At 39.9% G+C, this 22579-nt stretch overlaps 1 protein-coding gene across 4 annotated transcripts in view; it reads left to right on the top strand.

Annotated features, from left to right (window-relative positions):
• tctn1 (tectonic family member 1) overlaps positions 1-21848 on the top strand; it is a 33206-nt gene extending 11358 nt beyond the window's left edge. The window contains exons 5-15 of one of the 4 annotated variants that reach the window (XR_013499406.1): positions 2998-3085; positions 3637-3749; positions 4220-4246; positions 6437-6565; positions 6746-6871; positions 8473-8558; positions 9229-9369; positions 13220-13398; positions 14872-15028; positions 16758-16883; positions 20881-21848. Coding sequence is in view for 3 of the 4 variants with exons in the window: in XM_078227455.1 (XP_078083581.1) it covers positions 2998-3085; positions 3637-3749; positions 4220-4246; positions 6437-6565; positions 6746-6871; positions 8473-8558; positions 9229-9369; positions 14872-15028; positions 16758-16883; positions 20881-21024 (1137 nt within the window). In the remaining variant the exon portion in view is untranslated. Of the gene's footprint in view, positions 1-2997; positions 3086-3636; positions 3750-4219; positions 4247-6436; positions 6566-6745; positions 6872-8472; positions 8561-9228; positions 9370-13219; positions 13459-14871; positions 15029-16757; positions 16884-20880 lie in introns of those variants that run through there. The other 3 variants (XM_078227455.1, XM_078227456.1, XM_078227457.1) reach the window with 3 other exon arrangements.
• The last annotated feature ends 731 nt before the right edge of the window (positions 21849-22579 follow it).

Here is a 22579-nt window from a genome sequence, read left to right as displayed (position 1 = left end):
GTAGACAAAAGGTGGGTAACTATAGGCCGGTTAGCTTAACTTCTGTAGGAGGGAAAATGCTTGAATCTATCATTAAGGAAGAAATAGCGAGACATCTGGAAATAAATTGTCCCATTGGAAAGATGCAGCATGGGTTCATGAAGGGTAGGTCATGTTTGACTAATTTGGTGGAATTCTTTGAGAACATTACATGCACAGTGGACAATGGGGAACCTGTGGAAGTGGTATATCTGGATTTCCAGAAGGCATTTGACAAGGTGCCGCACCAAAGGCTGCTGCATAAGATAAAGGTGCACGGTGTTATGGGTAATGTATTAGCATGGATAGAGGATTGGTTAACTAACAGAAAGCAAAGAGTGGGGGTAAATGGGTGTTTTTCTGGTTGGCAATCAGTGACTAGTGGTGTGCCTCAGGGATCAGTGTTGGGACCGCAATTATTTACAATTCACATAGATGATTTGGAATTGGGGACCAAGTGTAGTGTGTCAAAATTCACAGATGACACTAAGATGAGTGGCAGAGCAAAGTGTGCAGAGAATGCTGAAAGTCTGCAAAGGGATATAGATAGTCTAAGTGAGTGGGCAAGGGTCTGGCAGGTGGAGTACAATGTTGGTAAATATGAGGTCATCCATTTGGTAGGAATAACAGCAAAATGGACTATTATTTAAATGGTAAAAGATTGCAGCATGCTGCTGTGCAGAGGGACTGGGTGTCCTTGTGCATGAATCACAAGGAGTTGGTTTGCAGGTGCAGCAGGTAATTAAGAAGGCAAATGGAATTTTGCCCTTCATTGCGAGAGGGATGGAGTTTAAAAACAGCGAGATTATGTTGCAGCTGTATAAGGTGCTGGTGAGGCCACACCTGGAGTACTGTGTACAGTTTTGGTCTCACTTGAGAAAGGATATACTGGCACTGGAGGGGGTGCAGGGGAGATTCACTAGGTTGATTCCAGAGTTGAGGGGGTTGGCTTATGAGGAGAGACTGGGGCTATGCTCATTGGAATTCGGAAGAATGAGGGGAGATCTTATAGAAACATATAAGATTATGAAGGGAATAGATAAGATAGAAGCAGGGGAGTTGTTTCCACTGGCGAGTGAAACTAGAACTAGGGGGCATGGCCTCAAAATAATGGGGAGCAGACTTGGGGCTGAGTTAAGGAGGAACTTCTTTACCCAAAGGGTTGTGAATCTGTGGAATTCCCTGCCCAGTGAAGGAGTTGAGGCTCCCTCATTGAATGTTTTGAAGGCAAGGATAGATACATTTTTGAACAGTAAAGGAATTAAAGGCTATGGTGAGTGGGCAGGTAAGTGGAGATGAGTCCACAAAAAGATCAGCCATGATCTTATTGAATGGCGGAGCAGGCTCGAGGGGCCAGATGGCCTACTCCTGCTCCTAGTTCTTATGTTCTTATATTACAGTTGGATACGTTTTTTTCAACTCACCTATGTTTTTTGCTTACTTCTGAAGTCTTTGACTCATGACTGGAGTGCTTTTCCATATGCACCATGGTCAAATGGCATTTATTAATTTGAATCATAGATTGATATAGCATGAAAATGACTATTTAGCTTATCGTGCAAATGTTTATATTCTTTTCGTGGAATGTGGTTGTCACTGGCTTGACCATCATTTTTATTGTCCATCTCGTATTACCCTTAAGAAGGGTGAGCCGCCATCTTTTAACTGCTGCAGTTCATGTGGTGTAGGTGCATTCACAGTGTTGACTTTTTAATAGAGCTAAACAATTTAATAGAGCTAAAGAAATAGGGTGGCACGGTGGCACAGTGGTTAGCACTGCTGTCCCACAGCATCAGGGACCCATGTTCAATTCAGCTTGGGTGACTGTGTGGAGTTTGCACATTCTCCTTGTGTCTGCATGGATTTCCTCCCGCAGTCCAAAGATGTGCCGGTTAGGTGGATTGGCCACGCTAAATTGACCATTAGTGTCCCAAGATATATAGGTTAAGGGGACTAGCGGGGTAAATGCATGGGGTTACGTGGATAGGGCCTGGGTGAGATACTCTGTCGGCGAATCAGTGCAGTGCAGACTTGATGGGACTGACCTCTTTCTGCACTGTAAGAATTCTATGATTCTATGAATTTGTCTCACTTCTCCATAGCTGCCTAAAATCTTTCCCTGAAAAATGTAATACAATGATACGCTAAGGTTTCTTCGGCAGCACCTATGGGACCCACAATCGCTAGCACCTAGAAGGAAATGCATGGCAATACAATTTTTTTCAAGTCACACTTCCTAACTTGGACGTCTATCACTATTCCTTCGTTGTTCTTGGGACAAATTTCGGTGTCCCAGGAAATCAAGGGATATGGGGATAGACTGGAAATGTGGAGTTGAGATTGAAGGTCAGCTATGGTTCTGTTGCATAGTGGAGCAGACTTGAGCGGCCTTTTGGCCTATTCCTGCGCTGTTTCTTATGTTAAAATATTCTGGAATTTCCTACCTAACAGCATTGTGGAAGCATTTTTCACCACATGGACTTCAGTGGTTCAAGAAGGTCCACTATCACTTCTTGGGGTCAACTAGAGTTTGGAAATAAATGGAAACCCTGCCACGATTCCCATATCTCAAGAATGAATTTGTTCTGGAAAGGAAGCTGACTTATGGAAAGTAATTGAATAAACAGGTTTTAAGGAGGCTTTTGGAGAAGCGGAGAGATCCAGCAAGCTAAAGGGTATCCAGGAGGAATTTCCAAGTTGTGCAAGGTGATTAAAGACTCTGCCACTAATAGTAAAGTTGTGAAGGGAAATTGTTAGGGATTTGACAGGTTGCAGTGATGGAAGGGGCAAAGTCATGGAGGTTATTTGACGATAGTTCATCAGCACCATCAATGATAATCTGATTTCTTCATCTAAATGAGCAAACAACAATAAATGTATTAGATAATGTGTATGGTTAAAAAATAGATATACATCACAAAGCAGTGAAAGCAAATTGCTGATATTGATCCACTCACTACTTTTTCTTTTAAACTTTAGTATGGTGTTCCTATTAAAATAGTTGATGGTTTTCTGACACTTCCTGCTCCTCTTGCAACATCTGCATGTGCTGACAACAACCCTGCAGGTAAGAGGTATATGTGTTTATATGGAAAATCATTTCATATTTGAAGCTGCATTTAGTTGTCATAAAATTGAAGTGATTTTTATCTTATTTTTTGGATCATTGGGTTGGGATTTGTGTTTGGTGGTGAGTGAATGGGACCTTCGGTTCATGGCACTTATATTTACCTGCTGACCTTGCTGTCATTAGAAAGTCGTTTCAGTGTAGAGCTCTCTTTTTACATTGGAACGGTCAGGCCCTGGCTTTTTCTGGTGAGTTATATCATGCGGGTACAGCAACTTCACACCATTTCATATACTGCAGAGCCTTTCAACGAGGTGCTGTATATCACAGCTTCTAGGGAGAGCAGAGCATCTCAAACAGTAACTTTCTGATTTCATGCTGATATCTTTATCTTTACCCACCAAGCCATTCCTTTCTGCATTGATATTGCTCCTCTGTACCAAATGCTGATCCATGACTGATTGGTGAAGGACCTCAAACATATTGTTTTGATTTCATATAATTCCTATATTTTAGTGACCTTTGACTCTTGTTTCTTTGTATTGTTGTAGGCTTTTTAGTAAATCGGGCAACACGCTGCAGTAGAAGGTTTGACATTGCAACAGGCTGTAGTACGTTTGCAGCATTAAACATAAAAAACTACGTCAGTTCTAATATTTTTCCAGTAAGTTTGCAACATTTTATTTTTTATGAAAGCTGTACTTCATTAGAAATATTTGAGTGTTAGTCCTGAAGTAAAATGTACTAAATAATAATTATTAGTTACTGAATTCCTCATTAACATCAATTATATTCTTTTAACAATTCAAATTGAAACCAGGTCATCTGATTTGTTGACTTCCAAGTGTATCATTATATGAAGCATTTATTATTATCAACGAATTAAATTAATTGTGCTATGACCAATTTATTTATATTTTAATAAATGCATTTTCTGCAATGACAGCACTGTTTTACTTGAGTGGCATTGATGCTGTCTTTCCTTAATTAAGGAAGGAGTTTTCTGGAATAGTGCCCAGATTTGTACGGTGTTTATACTGGTATAAATATTATTGTTGTACTTAGAAAAATAATTCTGTCCAAGCTTTCTAAAACTTGTCCGAGAAACTAATGTCTTTAAATGCATTTTTTTAGAGCCCTAATACAACATTGACCAGGAGTGTAAGTATTTAACTTTTATACCTTGTATGCTATAGAAATGTTGCTCAATTGGTCTGAATTCTTACATTATGTAGGAAGCCTGTAAAAAAATAAAGTAGGTTAATTGTGTTCCGTTCTTTTGATGGCTCATGTCCGGCAGCCCATTGTAGGACATGCAAGACTTGTACAACCGAGGTCTCTGTCTCCGCCGTCTTCTGATCCCCTGCTTGGGCTGATGGGTGGCCGATCCTGACCCTAACCAGCAAGTCCCTGTAGTTCTGGTGCAGTCTCCAGCCTGGGCTAGCCTTGCTACAGGCGGTGGCATCTGTTAGCCGCCACAGCAGCAACGGCAATTACTGCCAGCTCTGCTGACTCAATACCAACATTCATGGTTGCTCTGAAGGGGAGAATGAGAGGGAGAGCCAGTCCGTAAGGTTATCCATCCTGGGTCCCTCAGTACCTCCCAACAACCCGTGTCCCCATGAGTCTGGACACAGACAACCCAACGCCAGCCCTGATGCCATGCACCACTCAATTGGATCATCACCTCAGCGGCCATGGGCACTGCCCATGTCCCCCTTATGGTCGCCAATGGCCTCCCGCATGGCTGTACCCATCCTTTACATGATGTGGCACGATGCTTTCTGCCCTGTTGCATTTGCGTGGTCGCTGGTATGCAGCACATAGCTGCCCAGATGTAGACCCCCTGATACCACAGGCTACTGGCAACAGCATGTGGTAGACTGGGCTTAGCACTCTGGCACTCACATAGGACATAAGGGTGGCTGTGAGAAGGTCCTCATTGAGAAATCCATGAAATCTAAACCTGCATGCATTCATCTGGATGTATGGTGCAAGCTAGCTTCCGGAAATGGCATGCAGTTCAGGCATGGTAGAGAAGTCCCCTCCTGACTTTCATACGATGGGTGCCCATTGTAGAGAGCACTGCAGAGTGCAAGCAGTGTGAGGAGCCGCTTTAACACCTGCCAACTTCCCTTGATTGGGGTGACAGCTGCCAGACCTGGTGCTTGTAACTGTTAGTGGGGCCTAGGACGGAATGTCAGCAATAAACCACGGAGGCAGAGTAATCAGTGCGACGTTGGTGGGATTTGAACTCTACCTCATATAGAATCCCTTGGAGGACTTTCAGCAGGCAGGGAGAATGTGCGCCACACGAGCCCCAACCCAGCCCAAACCCCACCAAGCCACTGCACCCATAAAGGACCTCACCCCATGTTATGGCAGCAGCTGACCCATCCTCTTGCACCCTGGATGTTGTTGCTAAGCACCTCCTCACTTGCTCTCGCAACTAATGCACCTGAACCACACTTCAAAGGACCAGTAGTGAAGTTGCGCCCGTGTGACATCCTGCTGGAGATGTGGGAACATTCCAGCGTGAGGGTGCAATCATGTGCTGACTTTGCTAATCTAATTGAAATCCAGTCAATCTCATGCTAATCAACCTCACGCCCAGAAAGGTCGCAATCCAGTTTGCACTAGTAGAAGGGGACCAAGATGATTGCAAACTGTTTGGCACTGGACATGGAACCAATTTTTAGGCCCGCACGCTAGTTTCCGGGATTGACGCTATCTGCACTAGGCGCAGCAAGGTCAGAAAATCGCCCCCTTTGTTTCTTTTTTTTATTGGGATATTCAGTGTTCAGCAAGAAATGCAATGGATAAAAATAATCCTGAATCAGTACAGCAATAACAGCAATTGTTTTGTAGATAATTGTGCTTTAAAACTACTCTGGATAGAGGGTGGGGATAATGAATAATTTAGAAAGGTATTTTTGTATGTTTCTTCATAGCAATACTTTCATTTAGCTGTTGTACCTAAGAGGCAAGAATCCCATTACGTCATTGGTGGGAAGGCGTGGATAATTGGAATGGTAAATCCTGGCACTGTAAAAGCCATTTAGGAACTCCCATTGGATTCTCCACCTCTGCCACCATTCCCCTCCACCAATAACGGGGATGGAAAATCTTCAAAAATTAAAAGGAGTTTCAATTGTTTAAAATGTATACATTAAAGAGCTAATTGAATGACGACTTTTCCTTTTTTTAGATACAACAACATTTTATTTTTAAATCTAAATGATCCGGTAACAAGACTATATTGTTGCAAGTATATTCTCTCTAAATGTAGTTTTGTGTCCTATATTAAGGATAAATAGATGCACTCACTAATTAGTTTTACCTTTCTTCTAGATCCCATTCTTTGTTGCCTCTGTAACTTTCAGATCTTTGAGTGGAACAGAAACACGCCTAACTAACATTGTTGCGGACACTTGGACACCTAATTTACGTGCTGGTGTGTGTAGAAATGTAGTGCTAGAGGTAAGTTCGTTATTACTGGTTGATTATTAAAGCCCCTTGAGCATCATCATATGCTTTTTGTTTTATTACTACTTCCAAGTTGTTCAGTATGTAACATGCTCAGTGTCTATGAATGTTGAATTTTGCAATAGAAAGCCCATATGTTTTCTGTAATACCATGTTTTTTATTTATCTTGGTAGGTAAATTATATAATTGTGTATAATAATAAAGGGAAAATTGTAAATGCCTCTGCTGCTGTCACTCTTGGAGCCATCACCGTTAGTATGATACCAATACAACAACATTTCCAGATTACCTTCATTCAGGTATTGTAATTGCAAAATTAATTTTTGGAAAATCACTAAGTTGGTGTAATTGTAACCATTTTTCCACCCCTTAAATGAGTAAATGCTCAGGTATTGTTTTTGAAACCTAGGGACTCCTGCACTAGCAACACAATACTCAAAATATATAAAATGTTTGGTTTTCACTGTGATCTGTATAATTTCTTAATTTTTCTCTTATTTGTGCTTAACTTCATATTCCTTAGGGCGGGTTTACTGTTTAATCTGGGAACAGGGTGGAGAGTATGATGAGGACAGGATGTTTGAGAATTTTGCTGAAATTTTGAGAGAACCTCTACGACTTCCCTTTTCTGATTAAAACGTAGTTAATCCGCATGATGATGCTGCATTTTGAATTTGTCTGTACCTTTTTATGTATGAACTGTCAGATTGGGAACTAATGTAAAGATTTATCCCACCAGGATTATGCCCTTTCGAAGATCAATGTCAAAAAGGTTAGCCATGAGCCACTTTTGATGGGCAAGGATGTGGAGCTGTTCTTGGGCCTTTTCCATGCACCTTTTCAACTTTTCAAAATATATCATTTTTCTTTTTTTTGTTTTCAATTGTAATGCAATATCGATATATGGAACGATATTTGATCCAAAAATGTAGAACAAATAATCTCTGGAAATTTTGCATTATTATAACGCTTTATCATCTCTCAAAATATCTTGATGCACTTCACGGAATGCATTACTGTTGTTATAAGGAAAAATATAGCAAATTGTGAAAATAAATTCTATAAACAGTAAGGAAATTGATGAAATTTCTCTTTCATAATTGAAGCAGGAATGTTGGCTAGGATAGAGGGAAAACGCCATGTTTCTTTTATAAGTACTGGAGTTTCCAATGTCAACTGAATGAACTGATGAGCTTTGATTTAATGTCTCATTTGGAAGTCAGCAACTCCAACAATGCTTCTGTCCCTGTAATTGTACTCAAGTCACTGTGCTCAAATCACATGAGCAGCCTGGGAATGGAGGGATACAAACGATTGGTCTAGTTGGACCAAGGAGCGGCACAGGCTTGGAGGGCCGAAGGGCCTGTTTCCTGTGCTGTACTGTTCTTTGTTCTTTGTATGAAGCTCAAACCCATAATAATATGCTCCTAAAGTACCAAAGTTAACAGAATAAGATGGAAATTACCTCTTAAGGCTCCCCCAATATGATTGAGTCAATAGCTAAGAGATACATAATATCCCTCTCAGAGAAACTGCCAGAGGGCTGACACATATTAATTTTAATGTTCTTTTTAATATTCTTCTCTTATACTTGGACAAATTCAGTAGCATTGATACTTTTGATAGACCAACATTGCACTTATTGTAGTTCTGTAGAAGTCATATGGACTCAAAATGTTAACTCTGTTTCTCTCTCCACAGATGCTGCCAGACTTGCTGAGTTTATCTGGCATTCTCTGTTTCCATTTCAGATTTCTTGCATCTGCAGTATTTTATTTTTACTCCACTTAGTCGTGTTTTATTATGATTTTCACTTACTAAATAATGATTCACCCTTATGATGTATCTCATTTCTGATGGTCTAATCTACCACTAATAAAACTGTTTTTTTAACTTTCAGTATAATACAACACCACTTCCTCTCAGTGGAAATCCAGGCTATGTTGTTGGACTCCCTCTAGTGGCTGGATTTGGACCAAATGCCTCATATCCTTCACATACTGCTCTTCAAATCATAAAATAAATGCAAGTGATGAAGGTCTTTCAGCTCATCTGAAAATGCAGGGTCTTTCTTGATTAATTGTCTCCCCCACCCCACACACATGCACACACACAACCATAAGGCTTTGAGTTGTTTCTTGAATAATTCTACAGCTTACCCCTCTGTACCTTGCCTGGAAGTCCATTCCATGTATTTACCTTCAATGAATGGGAATGTGTTTCAAGGTTCTGATGAAGTATGTATTACTTCATTCTCAGTAATTATAACCATTTTTAGGACCCCATCTTTAGAGGTACATATTCTTCCCCTTATTTTCAACTTGTTTTTCATTGTCACCTTTTTGGTTATTAAGTTAATTCAATTTTGTATTAAACTTGGCCTGTACTTCTGCATCAAGTGACATAAATAAAAGGCTGTTACTTTTGGTTTTGGGACGGTTGGAAAAGGAATAGTCCTTGTTGTCATGTCCAAAGCCTTGTAGAAAATTAAAACAACCTTGAAACTGAAGAAAAGTACAGAATTTCTAAAGTAGATTTATTTTAAACCAGCATAGTTGAAAAATATATATTAGTTCAACATTCATTTTATTATTGATTGCAGAAATCTAATCCTTCCATACTTTGTCTGGAAACATCCTTAACTGACTCTTTCCACATTTGGCATAATTCAGAGCAAAAACAGACTAGGACAGCTGACTGTCATGAAGAGTTCAGCCAATCAGGATTGTTTACAGATGGAAGGTCTTCGAACACCAGTACTTTTTGGGTATAATTTAATGTCTGGTTGTATATTGCGGTAGGTACTATAAGATCATTTTACTGTGTTCATTAACACCCCTTGAGATGTTCAATGGCGGCAACAGTTCAAGGAAATGCCACTAGTACTATAGAAGTGTTTAATTTACATCAAATAAATTAGTGCACCAGAAACCTTTAGACTGGAAAAAAACACCAGACTGTTTAGAAAAAACCGCCTGTGGGTGGATTTTCTATCATTGATTTGATAGTGGGAGAAAAGAGCAGCCTGATGTTACCTCTGAACCCCTTTACTAGCTAAATTTCTCTTCTTCAACTGCACCAGGAACAGTTCAAGTCCCCTCCAGCCCACCTGCCAGCAGGTAAGGACAGTAGTGAGGCAGGGTTAGTTTCCTGTGCCATTTCCTTCTAGCCTGATCCGTTACTGGTTCTGGCCAAGTGTGCGCGATAGCACAAGGGTCTAGAAGGGGCTTCTCTTCCCCTCACCTGGTCCCCAATCTAACTTGGTAGGCTCTAAGTTTGGCGTGACCTACAAAACTGCAACTCCAACTTGTTAATCTCCAGAAAGCCAGTGGGGGAGGATAGAACAGGATCCAGTCTTTGCTCACTTTTATGATCATTAATTCATAGAGATACACATTACTAATACACAGCTCCTAAATTAAAGCCAGTTCCAGTCTGTTCTTGCGTATTGGAGCCTAAGTGAATACCAAGTTTAGAAGAATGAGAGGTGATCTCATTAAAACATTCAGATTCTGAAGGTGCTTGACAGAGTAGATACTGAGCCATTGTTTTTCCTGGCAGCATGGTTTCAGGATAAGAGGCTAATCACTTAAGACTGAGATGAGGAGAAGTTTCTTCAAAGGATTTTGAATCTTTAGAATTCTCTAATCCAGAGGGTTATGGATATATTGCTGCATATGTTTAAGGCCGAGATACATGGATTTTTTTTCAGTTTTCACATTTTATTTTGCAGCTGTACATGCACAGTACTACAACAGATTAATATACAAGATCTTCTCATGACCAGCATCTAAGTTGCCTCTAAATTGTTGGTCTTAAAAAAGCACGTATAACCAGAAGTGTCAGAATCCATTTGTCATGTAAGATTCAACAAAGCCAGAATGTACTATCAGATGGGAGAGTAGAGTTGAAGCCCAATATCAGCCATGATATTATTCAATGGCAAAGCAGGCTTGATAAGCCAAATAGATTTCTGCTGCTAGTCATTATGTTCTTGTGTAGTTAATGCCCACCACGTGTCCAACTAATTAATATTAGTTTAATATTAATATTTATTAATGATCTGGATGAGGGTATAGTTGGGTGGATTAGCAAATTTGCTGATGACACCAAAGTCGGTGGTGTGGTAGACAGTGAGGAAGGGTGTCGTAGTCTGCAGGAAGACTTAGACAGGTTGCAAAGTTGGGCCGAGAGGTGGCGGATGGAGTTTAATGCGGAGAAGTGTGAGGTAATTCACTTTGGTAGGAATAACAGTTGTGTCGAGTATAGGGCTAACGGGAGGACTTTGAATAGTGTGGAGGAGCAGAGGGATCTAGGTGTATGTGTGCATAGATCCCTGAAAGTTGGGAATCAAGTAGATAAGGTTGTTAAGAAGGCATATGGTGTCTTGGCGTTTATTGGTAGGGGGATTGAATTTAGGAGTCGTAGCGTTATGTTGCAACTGTACACAACTCTGGTGCGGCCGCACTTGGAGTACTGTGTGCAGTTCTGGTCCCCACATTACAGGAAGGATGTGGAGGCTTTGGAGAGGGTGCAGAGGAGGTTTACCAGGATGTTGCCTGGTATGGAGGGGAGATCCTATGAGGAGAGGCTGAGGGATTTGGGATTGTTTTCGCTGGAAAGGCGGCGGCTAAGAGGGGATCTTATTGAAACATATAAGATGATTAGAGGTTTAGATAGGGTGGATAGTGATAGCCTTTTTCCTCTGATGGAGAAATCCAGCACGAGGGGGCATGGCTTTAAATTGAGGGGGGGTAGTTATAGAACCGATGTCAGGGGTAGGTTCTTTACCCAGAGGGTGGTGAGGGATTGGAATGCCCTGCCAGCATCAGTAGTAAATGCGCCTAGTTTGGGGGCGTTTAAGAGATCCGTAGATAGGTTCATGGACGAAAAGAAATTGGTTTAGGTTGGAGGGTCACAGTTTTTTGTTTTTTTTAACTGGTCGGTGCAACATCGTGGGCCGAAGGGCCTGTTCTGCGCTGTAATGTTCTATGTTCTATGTTCTAACTCAAATAATATACAACTAGCAGGTTGCCTTTGGGTCTCTTTTATTACCCTTTTAACCTCCCTCATTGTCTCTTTGCTGCAGCTTTTCCTAATATTCCTCCTCCATACGGGGCTTTTCTTGGAAACAAGAATCCTGCTATAAGCCTGACGTTCATGAATAATATTTTTTAAATGAGGAAAATTAATCTAGATTGCAGCAATGCTGATGGGGCTCAGATGTCCCACTGAAGAACAACCCAGCCCTCTGAAATTTAAGTGCATAATGCTATGTTCTACATACCATGTAGTGATTTGTGCTTGAGTATTCCCAGACCTTTCTTGACCACATTCAACCAGTTACAATAAGCAATGCTTGTGGTGTCTCATCCTCTGATTTTTTTTTTCTCTGTACATTTTGGGAAGTTTATTTTATGTAGAAGATCAACGTACGTGTGAATGAGTTTCTGTGATGACTCAGTTTATTAACCGTATATTAATTGAGTGTTTATATTCCAATGTGGGCATTCATTGGGGATTCACCTATGTTTGTACATATAGGAGTAGGTTGAAACAGCAGGTTGTTGGATTGGAGACATATGATTTATAAGGCATACCTCTGTAAATAGAAGCTTGAAGGTGTATAACAGCGTTATCCAACCTCCTGTCTGAGTTCAGATCAGTTAGATCAGATCAGATCAGATCACTTCAGATCAGCCATGATCCTATTGAATGGCGGGGCAGGCTCGAGGGGCTAGGTGGCCTACTCCTGCTCCTATTTCTTATGTTCTTATGTTCTAACACTGCTCGTTAATGCAACCTGGATATGAATTTTGCTTCTGATGTTCTTTCCACCCAACCTAGTGCCTCTGCAGCTTCCATTTTTTAAAATTCATTTTTAGGACGTGAGCATCACTGGCAAAGCCAATATTTATTGCCCTTGAGAAAGTGGAGGTGAGACACATTCTTGAATTGCTGCAATTCATGTGATGTAGATGCACCCACTGTGTTGTTAGGAAAGGAGTTCCAAGATTTTGATTCAATGACAGTGAAGGAACAATGATATTGTTCCAAGTCAGGATGATTTGTGACTTGGTGAGGGAGCATACAGGTTGTGGTTTTCCCATGCATCTTATGCCCTCGTCCTTCTAGCTGGCAGGGTTGAGGGTTTGGAAGATGCAATCAAATAAATTTTGGTGAATTGCTACAGTTTTCTTGTAAATGGTACACATTGTTGCCACTGTGCGCCAGTGGTGGAGGAAGTAAATGTTGAAAGTGATGGATGGGATGCCAATCAAAGCAGGCTGCTTTGACTTGGACAGTATCAAGTTCCTTGAATGTTGTTGGAACTGTACTGTTCTAAATAGTGGAGAATATTACATCACTTGTCTGACTTGTGCCTTGTAGACGGACAGGATTTTGGGAGTCAGGAAGCGAGTTACTCACTGCAGAATTCCCAGCTTCTGACGTGTTGTTGTAGCCACAGTATTGATATAGCTGGTCCAGTTCGGTTTCTGGCCAATAGATATTGATGTTGGGGAATTGACTGATGGTATTACTGTTGGATGTTGAAGAGAAATAGATTATCTCTTGTTGGAGTTGGTCATTGTCTGGCACATGAATGCTACTTGCCACTTATTAGCCCAAGCCTGAATGTGTTTCAGATCTTGCTACATACAGGCACCTACTGCTTCAGCATCTGACGAGTTGCAAATGTCATGGAACACTGCAATCAACACTATTTTTGATGATATATTGAAGGAAAGATGATTGAAGCAGCTGAAGATGCTTGTGCCTGGGACATCACCTTGAGAAACTCTTGCAGCTTTGTTCTGAGGCTGAGGTAATTGACCTCCCACGACTGCATTTGTCTTCCTTTGTTCTAGATATGGCTCCAACAGAGGAGAGCATTCACTTGATTTTCATTGACTTCAGTTTTGCTGGGGTTAATGCCACAAATGGTCAAATGCTGCCTTGATGACATCTTGCCTCTTATGTTCAGCTCTTTTGTCCATGTTTGGTGTAAAGCTGTGTGAAATCTGGAGCTGAATGGCCCTGGTGGAACCCAAACTGAGCATCGGTGAGCAGGTTATTGCTGAGTAAGTGCTCGCTTTATAGCACTGTTAACAACATCTTCCAGCTGATTACTGAGAGTAAACAGATGGTACGGTATTTGGCCTGCTTTTTAATGCAGTTTAAGTGGGGAACTAACCCGAGAGGTTAATACACTCAATACAGTAGAAGTCATACCGACTCAAAACTTTAACTCTGCCTAAATGGTGGCCAGCCAGCGATGCCCATGTCCCATGAATGAATTAAAAAGAAAGATGGTGCCAGATCTTTCCGAGTTTTCCAGTATTCTGTTTTTATTTCAGGTTTCCAGCATCTGCAGTATTTTTCTTTTAATCCATAATACACTTGTTTAGGTCTCCAACCAGGTCAATTTGCTGGGCCTCTATTGAATTCAGGCAGGAAATGTGAATGCTGCTTTAGATCACTCGCCATAGCTGGAAATTTCTAGCTGCTGCTGGAAAACAGTCAGAAGCTCTCCAATGTTGATTATCACTGTAGAAGCAGTAAGCAAAAGGTGGTACAAAAACAGAAAATGATGGAAATACTCAACAGGTCAGGCAACATCTGTTGAGAGAAAAACCAAGTTAATGTTTCAAGTTTGTGACTTTTTATAAAAACAGCAAAGTATTTGAGGTCTTATTGGCCCTTCCTTGTCTTTTCCCCCCTCAGACTATTTCTGCAGCTGAGCACCCTGCTGACAGCCACAGAAAAATCAGGCAGATGGACTAGGAATGCCCCATCGTGGATCTTTTGCAGGCATTGTCCCGACCATTAGCAAAAGCCTGGAAATCCCTGTGCTGCAGAAAGAGTGTGGAGATTTGTCATAAAGAGGCTCCAATCCCTTCTTAAATAAAAGCAAATTACTGCGGACGCTGGAATCTGAAACCAAAAGAGAAAATGCTGGAAAATCTTAGCAGGTCTGGCAGCATCTGTGAGGAGAAAAAAGAGCTGACGTTAAAGTCCAGACGACCCTTTGTCAGCTTAGACAAAGGGTCGTCTGGACTCGAAACGTCAGCTCTTTTCTCTCCTCACAGGTGTTGCCAGACCTGCTGAGATTTTCCAGCATTTTCTCTTTTGGTTCCAATCCCTTCTTGTTGAACTTTGGAATTTGCATTCTCTGGATGCTGACCTTGAGTAAAATCAGATCCATAATCTCACTGGCTGAAAGGGTTTATTTGTAGCCTTTTTGAGAAAAAAAAATTCATTTATAAGTTATCAGGGTTTTTCTTATTTATCCTTAAAGAATAATCAACAATTTAGCATGCCAGCAGTGGTCACGAATCATCAGAAATCTGTTAATTGGACAAAACGTTCCTCAAATTGTGGCATCATTTGGAAATACTCCAGTGCAGAATATGAAAGACTGGGTGACCATCGAGCAAGTTACCTCTACAACTGAGGTAAGTAATAACCTGAATAAAATATGAAGAGTGAAAAAGATCACCACTTTCATAATCCTTTCCATGAGGATATGTAATATGTTAGGAAATTAATCAGAGCAGCAATGATATATATGGATACCAGCACTACAGTTGAAAAGGCAAAGATTTCATCAATTTACTTATATAAATGAATGTGTTTATTGCTATCTTTGAAAGGCTTATAGTCTGTGCTTTCAAAGGCTTTACAAACAATTGAAAATTACGAGGAAGAAACCTTTGAATTCTTTAACCTGCATGAAATAAATCAAATGTTTCAATGTTTTTTCCTGACAATTTGTGAAATGTATTTCTTGTTGAAAGGGAGCCTGCAATTACATTGGAACCAACCTTATGAATTTTGTTAGTCACAAATTGTCTCGCTGTGAACCATGCTCTTAAAATTACCCCTACTTAAAAGTAAAAATGTAGCACTAAACTTTGTTTCGAGGGAAACTTCATTTATTTTCTCGTTTGTTCTGAACGATACTTCTACTAATTATACTTGGTTATCTACTCTTCAGCTGAAAATGTTTTTGTGGCATGATTTGTATGAAGTACAATCTAGCATTGATGTGGCTGTAACAGTAGGATTTCTGTGATTTCATGAACATCGAGACCATTACTGAACTGTGCAGAATCTGAACCAGAAAGTGGCAGTTTATATGTTTAATTTATGATCAAATCAGATACCAAAAGCGAAATAAAGGGAGGAAAAGAAAGATTGAATTGTGAGAGAGAGCGAGATCAGAGACAAAAAATAATGTAAAATGTTAATTTTTTGAAATCTTCAACAGTAATTAAAACCTGAACGAATGAGACATAGGCTTGTGAAGGTTAGTTTTCAGAGCCAAAGAGGCTGTCAGAACATATAATCCTTAAACAGGTACCTGCTACATTTGGGCTTGTTCTTTACAGTGTGTGTGTATATACCAGGTAAATACAGCAAACTCATAACTTCCATGTATTTCATTCGCATGCCTCTGTGAGATACCATTATAGTGCAGCTTCTGAAGGAACAAGGCATTTTGACCAACAGTTTCTTAATTTCCTAACTGCGCATGTATGGTTATTGGAACTTATTATTTGGTTAACTTTTACTATAAATTCAAACTTGTTATAATCCAGCCCAGGTTTACAGTAATCAATTAAGCTGAGACCAATCATTGTGTAGTGATGCACATACTGCTTATCAACATGTCAACCAGCTGATTAAATTGTTTCTCAAGCTCTCTTGCCAGTGTGCTTTTCAGACTTTGTGGTTTTAATTTTGTTCTGATCAAGCAATTTACTATGATAAAACGATAAAAGTGTGATTATTATAATTTTAATTGAGTGCAAATTCTGCAATGCCTTCTGTCCTGCCACAGAAATCATTTTCGAAATCTTGTGTGTGGACTTGTAGCACAGAAAAGGTCCTTTACTTTCCATCACTTATTTGTAATCTGCAGAATAATTAAGTCGTCCTTTATATTTTTCATTCAAGGAATTATAGAGTATCTTGACTCAGCGTTGGCTATGAATACTAGTAATGTATGTCCTGTAAGGCCATGTAACAATCTTCTATATATCCAGAAGTCTCATGTGGTGAAGTGCTGGGGAAGGTAGCTGTAAGCTTTTAAAATTATCCTAACTTTAGTTTTGTTACAAATGGAAGTTTGCATGATTTCATGATTATATTCTAATCAGTAAAAGTACAATTTGCCTGCAGAGTTGTGATTGTGAAGTTCCTCAGTCTTTAGCCCTGGAGGTGAAGTGGACAAAATATGGATCCTTCATTAACCCCCAGGCCAGAATAGTAGCAGTCACACGAACAATAAGAAGAGCCTGCATTTTGGTATGTGAACAATACTCTTGAGCAAAAAGCTATTTATTTTAAAAGACAGTGTAGTACCAACTGAAAAAAACACTTTGAAAACTGGAGTTTATTTGCGAGAATGAGAAATGTAAGAACACAAAAACCTCAAGTGATGACAAATGTTAAGATTGCTTAAATCAGCATTTTGGCTTTGAGGCTTATTAATGCATTCAGCATAGTCATAACAAACCATTCATGTAGGCTAAGCTTCCCTCTAGATTACTTTCGTGCTTTGAATATTTTCTATCTCTTTCCTTGAATCACAAATGTGCTTGAGGGAAACCTGAACCCTTTCAGATCACCAAACCTTGTGTACTAATTACATTTTTTTTGCTACTGGAATATATCCATAGCTCCTTAGGATCTCCATTCAAGTGGCAGAGCTTCATCTTAGACCTTGTTTAAATTCAAACAATTAAACCAGACTTTATTTGCTTGCTCATTGCTTACTATTGAAAATGGTTTTAATCTCAAGTCCTATCTTAATCTCCCATATCACAACTGCACTAACTCGTTTGTCTTGGGTTTTTTTTAAACACTGGGTCCCTATATTAACTTGAAAAGTTTTCATTTTAAATTTTGTGCTGATATTTGACTCTGTGGTTGATGATGAGGAAGAAAACTGTACCCTGCAGGAACATGTCAATGTCCTAGTGAAGTAGGGAGAAAAGTGCGAAATGGAACTCGGATCAGAGAAGTGTGAAGTAATTTTAGGAAGGACAAACAAGGCTGGGGGAAATACACAAAAATTGGTAGCTTATTGAGAAATTTAGAGGAACAGGAGCACCTTGGAGGACATGTCCACAGATCTCTTAGAAACAAAGTAGAAGCGGGGTAGGCCCTTTGAGGCCTGCTCCGTCATTCATTTTGATCATGATTGATCATCAAATTCAGTATCTTGATCTCCCTTCAAATCCTTTGATCCCTTTAGCCCCAAGAGCTGTAGAAACATAGGTAGCAGGGTAGGTAGAAGAAATAATTAAGACATATGGAATATTTCCTTATAAGCCAGGGTATAGAAGAGCCGGGGAGTTAGGCTAGAACTGTATATATTAAATAGCCACTGCTAGGGTACTGTGTATAGTTCTAGTCACTGCCTTACAGGATGTGATCCCACTAGAAATGGTACAAAGGAAATGTTGCCAGGTAAGAAGAATTGCATTGAATGAGGAAAGATTGGATAGGTTGAGGATGTTTTTTTAAAATTTTAAACAGAGGAGGCAGAGGGGAGATTCAATTGAGGTGTGTATAGGAAGGTCCTACAGATCAATAACTAGGGAGCATAGATTTGAAAGAATTAGCTGGAGAATGAGAGAGGAGTGGAGATTCTTCTCATCCAGAGTGGTGGGAATCTGGAATTCACTGCCTGAAAGGGTGGTAGAGACAAAATCCTACTTGCATTTACTAAATTGTATTTGGATAAGCGTTGTGACCCACAGAGCTACAGACCAAGAGCTGGAAAGTGAGGCTAGGATGAATTGCTCTATTTCAGCCAGCACCACTGATGGGCCAAATGGCCTCCGCCGTGCCATATATTTTCCACATATCAATGGTATTACTCTGAAAAGTTTCAAATTAAGGGATTCTTTATCAAATTTTCAAATAACTCTTAAATTAGAACATAGAAAGCCACAGCACAAACAGGCCCTTCGGCCCACAAGTTGCGCTGATCATATCCCTACCTCTAGGCCTATCTATAGCCCTCAATCCCATTAAATCCCATGTACTCATCCAGAAGTCTCTTAAAAGACCCCAACGAGTTTGCCTCCACCACCACCGACGTCAGCCGATTCCACTCACCCACCACCCTCTGAGTGAAAAACTTACCCCTGACATCTCCTCTGTACCTACCCCCCAGCACCTTAAACCTGTGTCCTCTCGTAGCAACCATTTCAGTCCTTGGAAATAGCCTCTGAGAGTCTACCCTATCCAGACCTCTCAACATCTTGTAAACCTCTATCAGGTCACCTCTCATCCTTCGTCTCTCCAGGGAGAAGAGACCAAGCTCCCTCAACCTATCCTCATAAGGCATGCCCCCCAATCCAGGCAACATCCTTGTAAATCTCCTCTGCACCCTTTCAATGGCTTCAACATCTTTCCTGTAATGAGGTGACCAGAACTGCGCGCAGTACTCCAAGTGGGGTCTAACCAGGGTCCTATAGCATTATCTCCCAACTCCTAAACTCAATCCCTCGATTAATGAAGGCTAGTACGCCGTACGCCTTCTTGACCGCATCCTCCACCTGCGAGGCCGATTTAAGAGTCCTATGGACCCGGACCCCAAGGTCCTTCTGATCCTCTACACTGCTAAGAATGGTACCCTTCATATTATACTGCTGCTTCATCCCATTGGATCTGCCAAAATGGATCACTACACACTTATCCGGGTTGAAGTCCATTCAAACAGAAATTGGTCTTTTTAAAATATAATATATTGTATAGTCCAAAACATTTACTATCTAACAGTATAACTTTAAAAAGAAACAAGTCACATATAAGTTGACCCAGTTATTCAATGTTGTTTGGCATATTTCAAGCCTGTAACTGATGAGATTTGCAGTGGTGCATTAGGTTATACTTGGTACAAGAATATGAACTTGTCATGTTCTTTCTAAGTTCTGAATTTCAAAGAATGGCCACTAAACCAAAATGAGACAACCATCTTCATATGTCACTTGTGCTCCTGTCTTCATTTAAGAAATTTCACGAAAACTACAAAAAGCATCTTTTTTTTTAAAAAGCAGCATTTTGGGAAGAGAAAGATGAAATTAATTTGGCCAGTCTCCTTTGCAGAATTGATTTGGGAAAAATTAGGTTTGCATTTTTCATCATTTTGGAATGAAGGTAGCTTTATAACATGGTTTAATGATGCCAATACAACTCAAACAATTAACATATACAATATCAGACCTATGCTCTCTCTTGACTTCAGTGACCTACGTTCTAAGTCTAGATGGATTTATAGGTCTCATTTCTCTCCAGGTGATAGTAAGTTACAAAGGTACCAAATATGAGCTCAGTACTTATAGGTTGCATCTTAAAACTGCCCATAATTTGGCAATCCTCCTAGTGAGGCTGGCTGGTGCACAGCTGAATTTTCCCTGTATTATCTAATGCAGGAAGTGTATAACACTGAGTAATAAAAGCCCACACCAGTGACATTACTTAAATTTATTTTTAAAAACTCTTCTACCAACAAACCATAAAGAATTGATGGAAAAGTGTAAAGTTAAAAGTTAGTAATGCATTCATTTTTTTACTGATATTTATCTGTTACATGATGAACAAAGGGACAGCACTGTGGCACAGTGGTTAGCACTGCTGCCTCACAGCGCCAGGGACCTGGGTTCGATTCCAGGCTTGGGTCATTGTTTGTGTGGAGTCTGCATGTTCTCCCTGTGTCTGTGTGGGTTTCCTCCAGGTGCTCCGGTTTCCTCCCACAGTCCAAAAGACATGCTGATTAGGTGCATTGGCTATGCTAAATTGTGTCCCGAACAGGCACCAGAGTGTGATGATTAGGGGATTTTCACAGCAACTTCATTGCATTGTTAATGTAAGCCTACTTGTGACTAATAAATAAACTTTAAGAAGGGCAGCACAGTGAGCAGCAGTGAGGGGATTAGCAGGATAGAAACAGATTGATGGGGCCTGGATGGGATTGTTGTCATTTGCAGGCACGATGGGCCAAATGGCCTCTGACTACACTGTCGGGATTCTATTCTATGACTCAGCATTCAGCAAGATCTCTTAATCTAGAAACAATTAACACCTAGGAATGAGTAGTTCTAGGAAATCAGGTCTACTCAGACATTACACCAATTAATTAAAAAAATTCCCAGTTAACTAAACCCAATTTTTCAAGCAGAGACCTGCACTGAACAATAATTACAAACATTCCAGTTCTCAGAAAATGCCGGAGCCTCTTGGGTATTTTACTTACACTACTAAGTTGTAAGCTAACTGTTTTTTTTCCTAGATGCCTTTGAAAACTGAAAAAGCTTTACACATCTCTACCTCAGTTACTTTTACAGATGTGTCGGCATCTGCCCAACCCGGATACAAAATGCAACCAATAATCGATGCCAAATTACCCTATAATTTCTTCTTTCCTTTTGTGTGAAATATTCTGAGCTGTTTTTGTGGGGGCAGGTTTATAACTAAACTGTAACCTGGAATTATTCAAACAGAATGAGTGTCTGCTTTGTAAAGTAATTTTGTACTGACTTTTTCAAATGTTTGAACTTAGAGCTGCAATTCCCTAAAGTGTCATGTTCTCTTTTTAGATATCGAATCAAACCATTTTATTTTATATGCATTTTTATTTAACTTTTGTCATAGCTTCAGCTCAGGTTTCCGAATGGACTGCATTTATGGAATAAGAATTGCATCAATAACTAAAGTAACAAGTATACTTTAACAACACTGAAACACATACATGTAAAGCACAACAGAAGTACTGTAAAATTTATATAGCATTAGTCATTTTTCTAAGGAGGACATTAGACTATTTAAACTGCATTGTAAATGATCTGGTACCATTATTTTCTTGCTTTTTTACAAATGTTTTCTATGCATTTTCTGAACTTAATAATTTGCATTTTTAGAATTTATACCTGGTTAAGACACAGCTTAGAACAATAGTATGTACGTACCCTACATTTTGTAAATCAATGTATGACAGGTTTCTTAATAAATTCGATCATCTATTCCAAAAATGAATTATTATATTTTATAATAGTTTCTGGTTTCCAGAACTATATCTAGAAAGCTAATCAATTATAAATAAATTTGAAATACTTTAATGTTGTGATTGAAAAAATATTTTGACATGTTAAGATTCACTTCATCATTCCACTGTATATATTCACCTGGAATTAATTATTTTTTTCTTTATGAACTAAGTTATTTGTATTATCTTGAATAATAAAGCATGTATTTAATTTTACACCTGTGCACAAACCACAACTGACAACTAGTCAATAACCACAAGCAGTTTAACACTCATCACAATGTACTTGACTGTAAACATTCTTGAACAGTATTTACTTGAGACATGATAGCTATTTCATTAGTAATGCTTCCTATGAAACAGCAGTAACCTTCAAGGAGTGCAACTGCGTATCATTAGGAAATTCAACTGAAAAACAAGATCCACCATGTCCTTTTCCCCCATCATGGGTGTTGACAAGTATCTCAAAAATGAACGATCCCGAATGTCAGAGACAGATTTCAGTTCATCAAAGGTACCAATTTTTGAAAATGTGTTTTTCCTCCATGGCATAGAAGCCACACTGATTTTATTCATAGAATCCCTGCAGTGCAGGAGGCCATTCGGCCCATTCAGCCTGCACCAACAACAATCCCACCCTGGCCTATCCCCATAACTCCACATATTTACCCTGCTAATCCCCCTGGCACTGAGGGGCAAGTTAGCATGGCCAATCAACCCAACTCTCACAGCTGTAGACTGTGGGAGGAAACGAGCACCTGGAGGAAACCCACTCAGGCATAGGGAGAACATGCAAACTCCACATAGTCAACCAAAGTTGGAATTGAACGCAGGTCTCTGGTGCTGTGAGGCAACAGTGCTAACCACTGTGCCACCATGCTGCTCATTCCGTTTAAAACCTTTCACAGAAACAGCATTGACAGTTCTGTTAGTAAACGTGGCATGT

Source organism: Mustelus asterias, chromosome 13 (assembly GCF_964213995.1).
Source record: "Mustelus asterias chromosome 13, sMusAst1.hap1.1, whole genome shotgun sequence".
NCBI lineage: Eukaryota > Metazoa > Chordata > Chondrichthyes > Carcharhiniformes > Triakidae > Mustelus > Mustelus asterias.
This window is presented reverse-complemented; position numbering and strand designations above follow the sequence as displayed.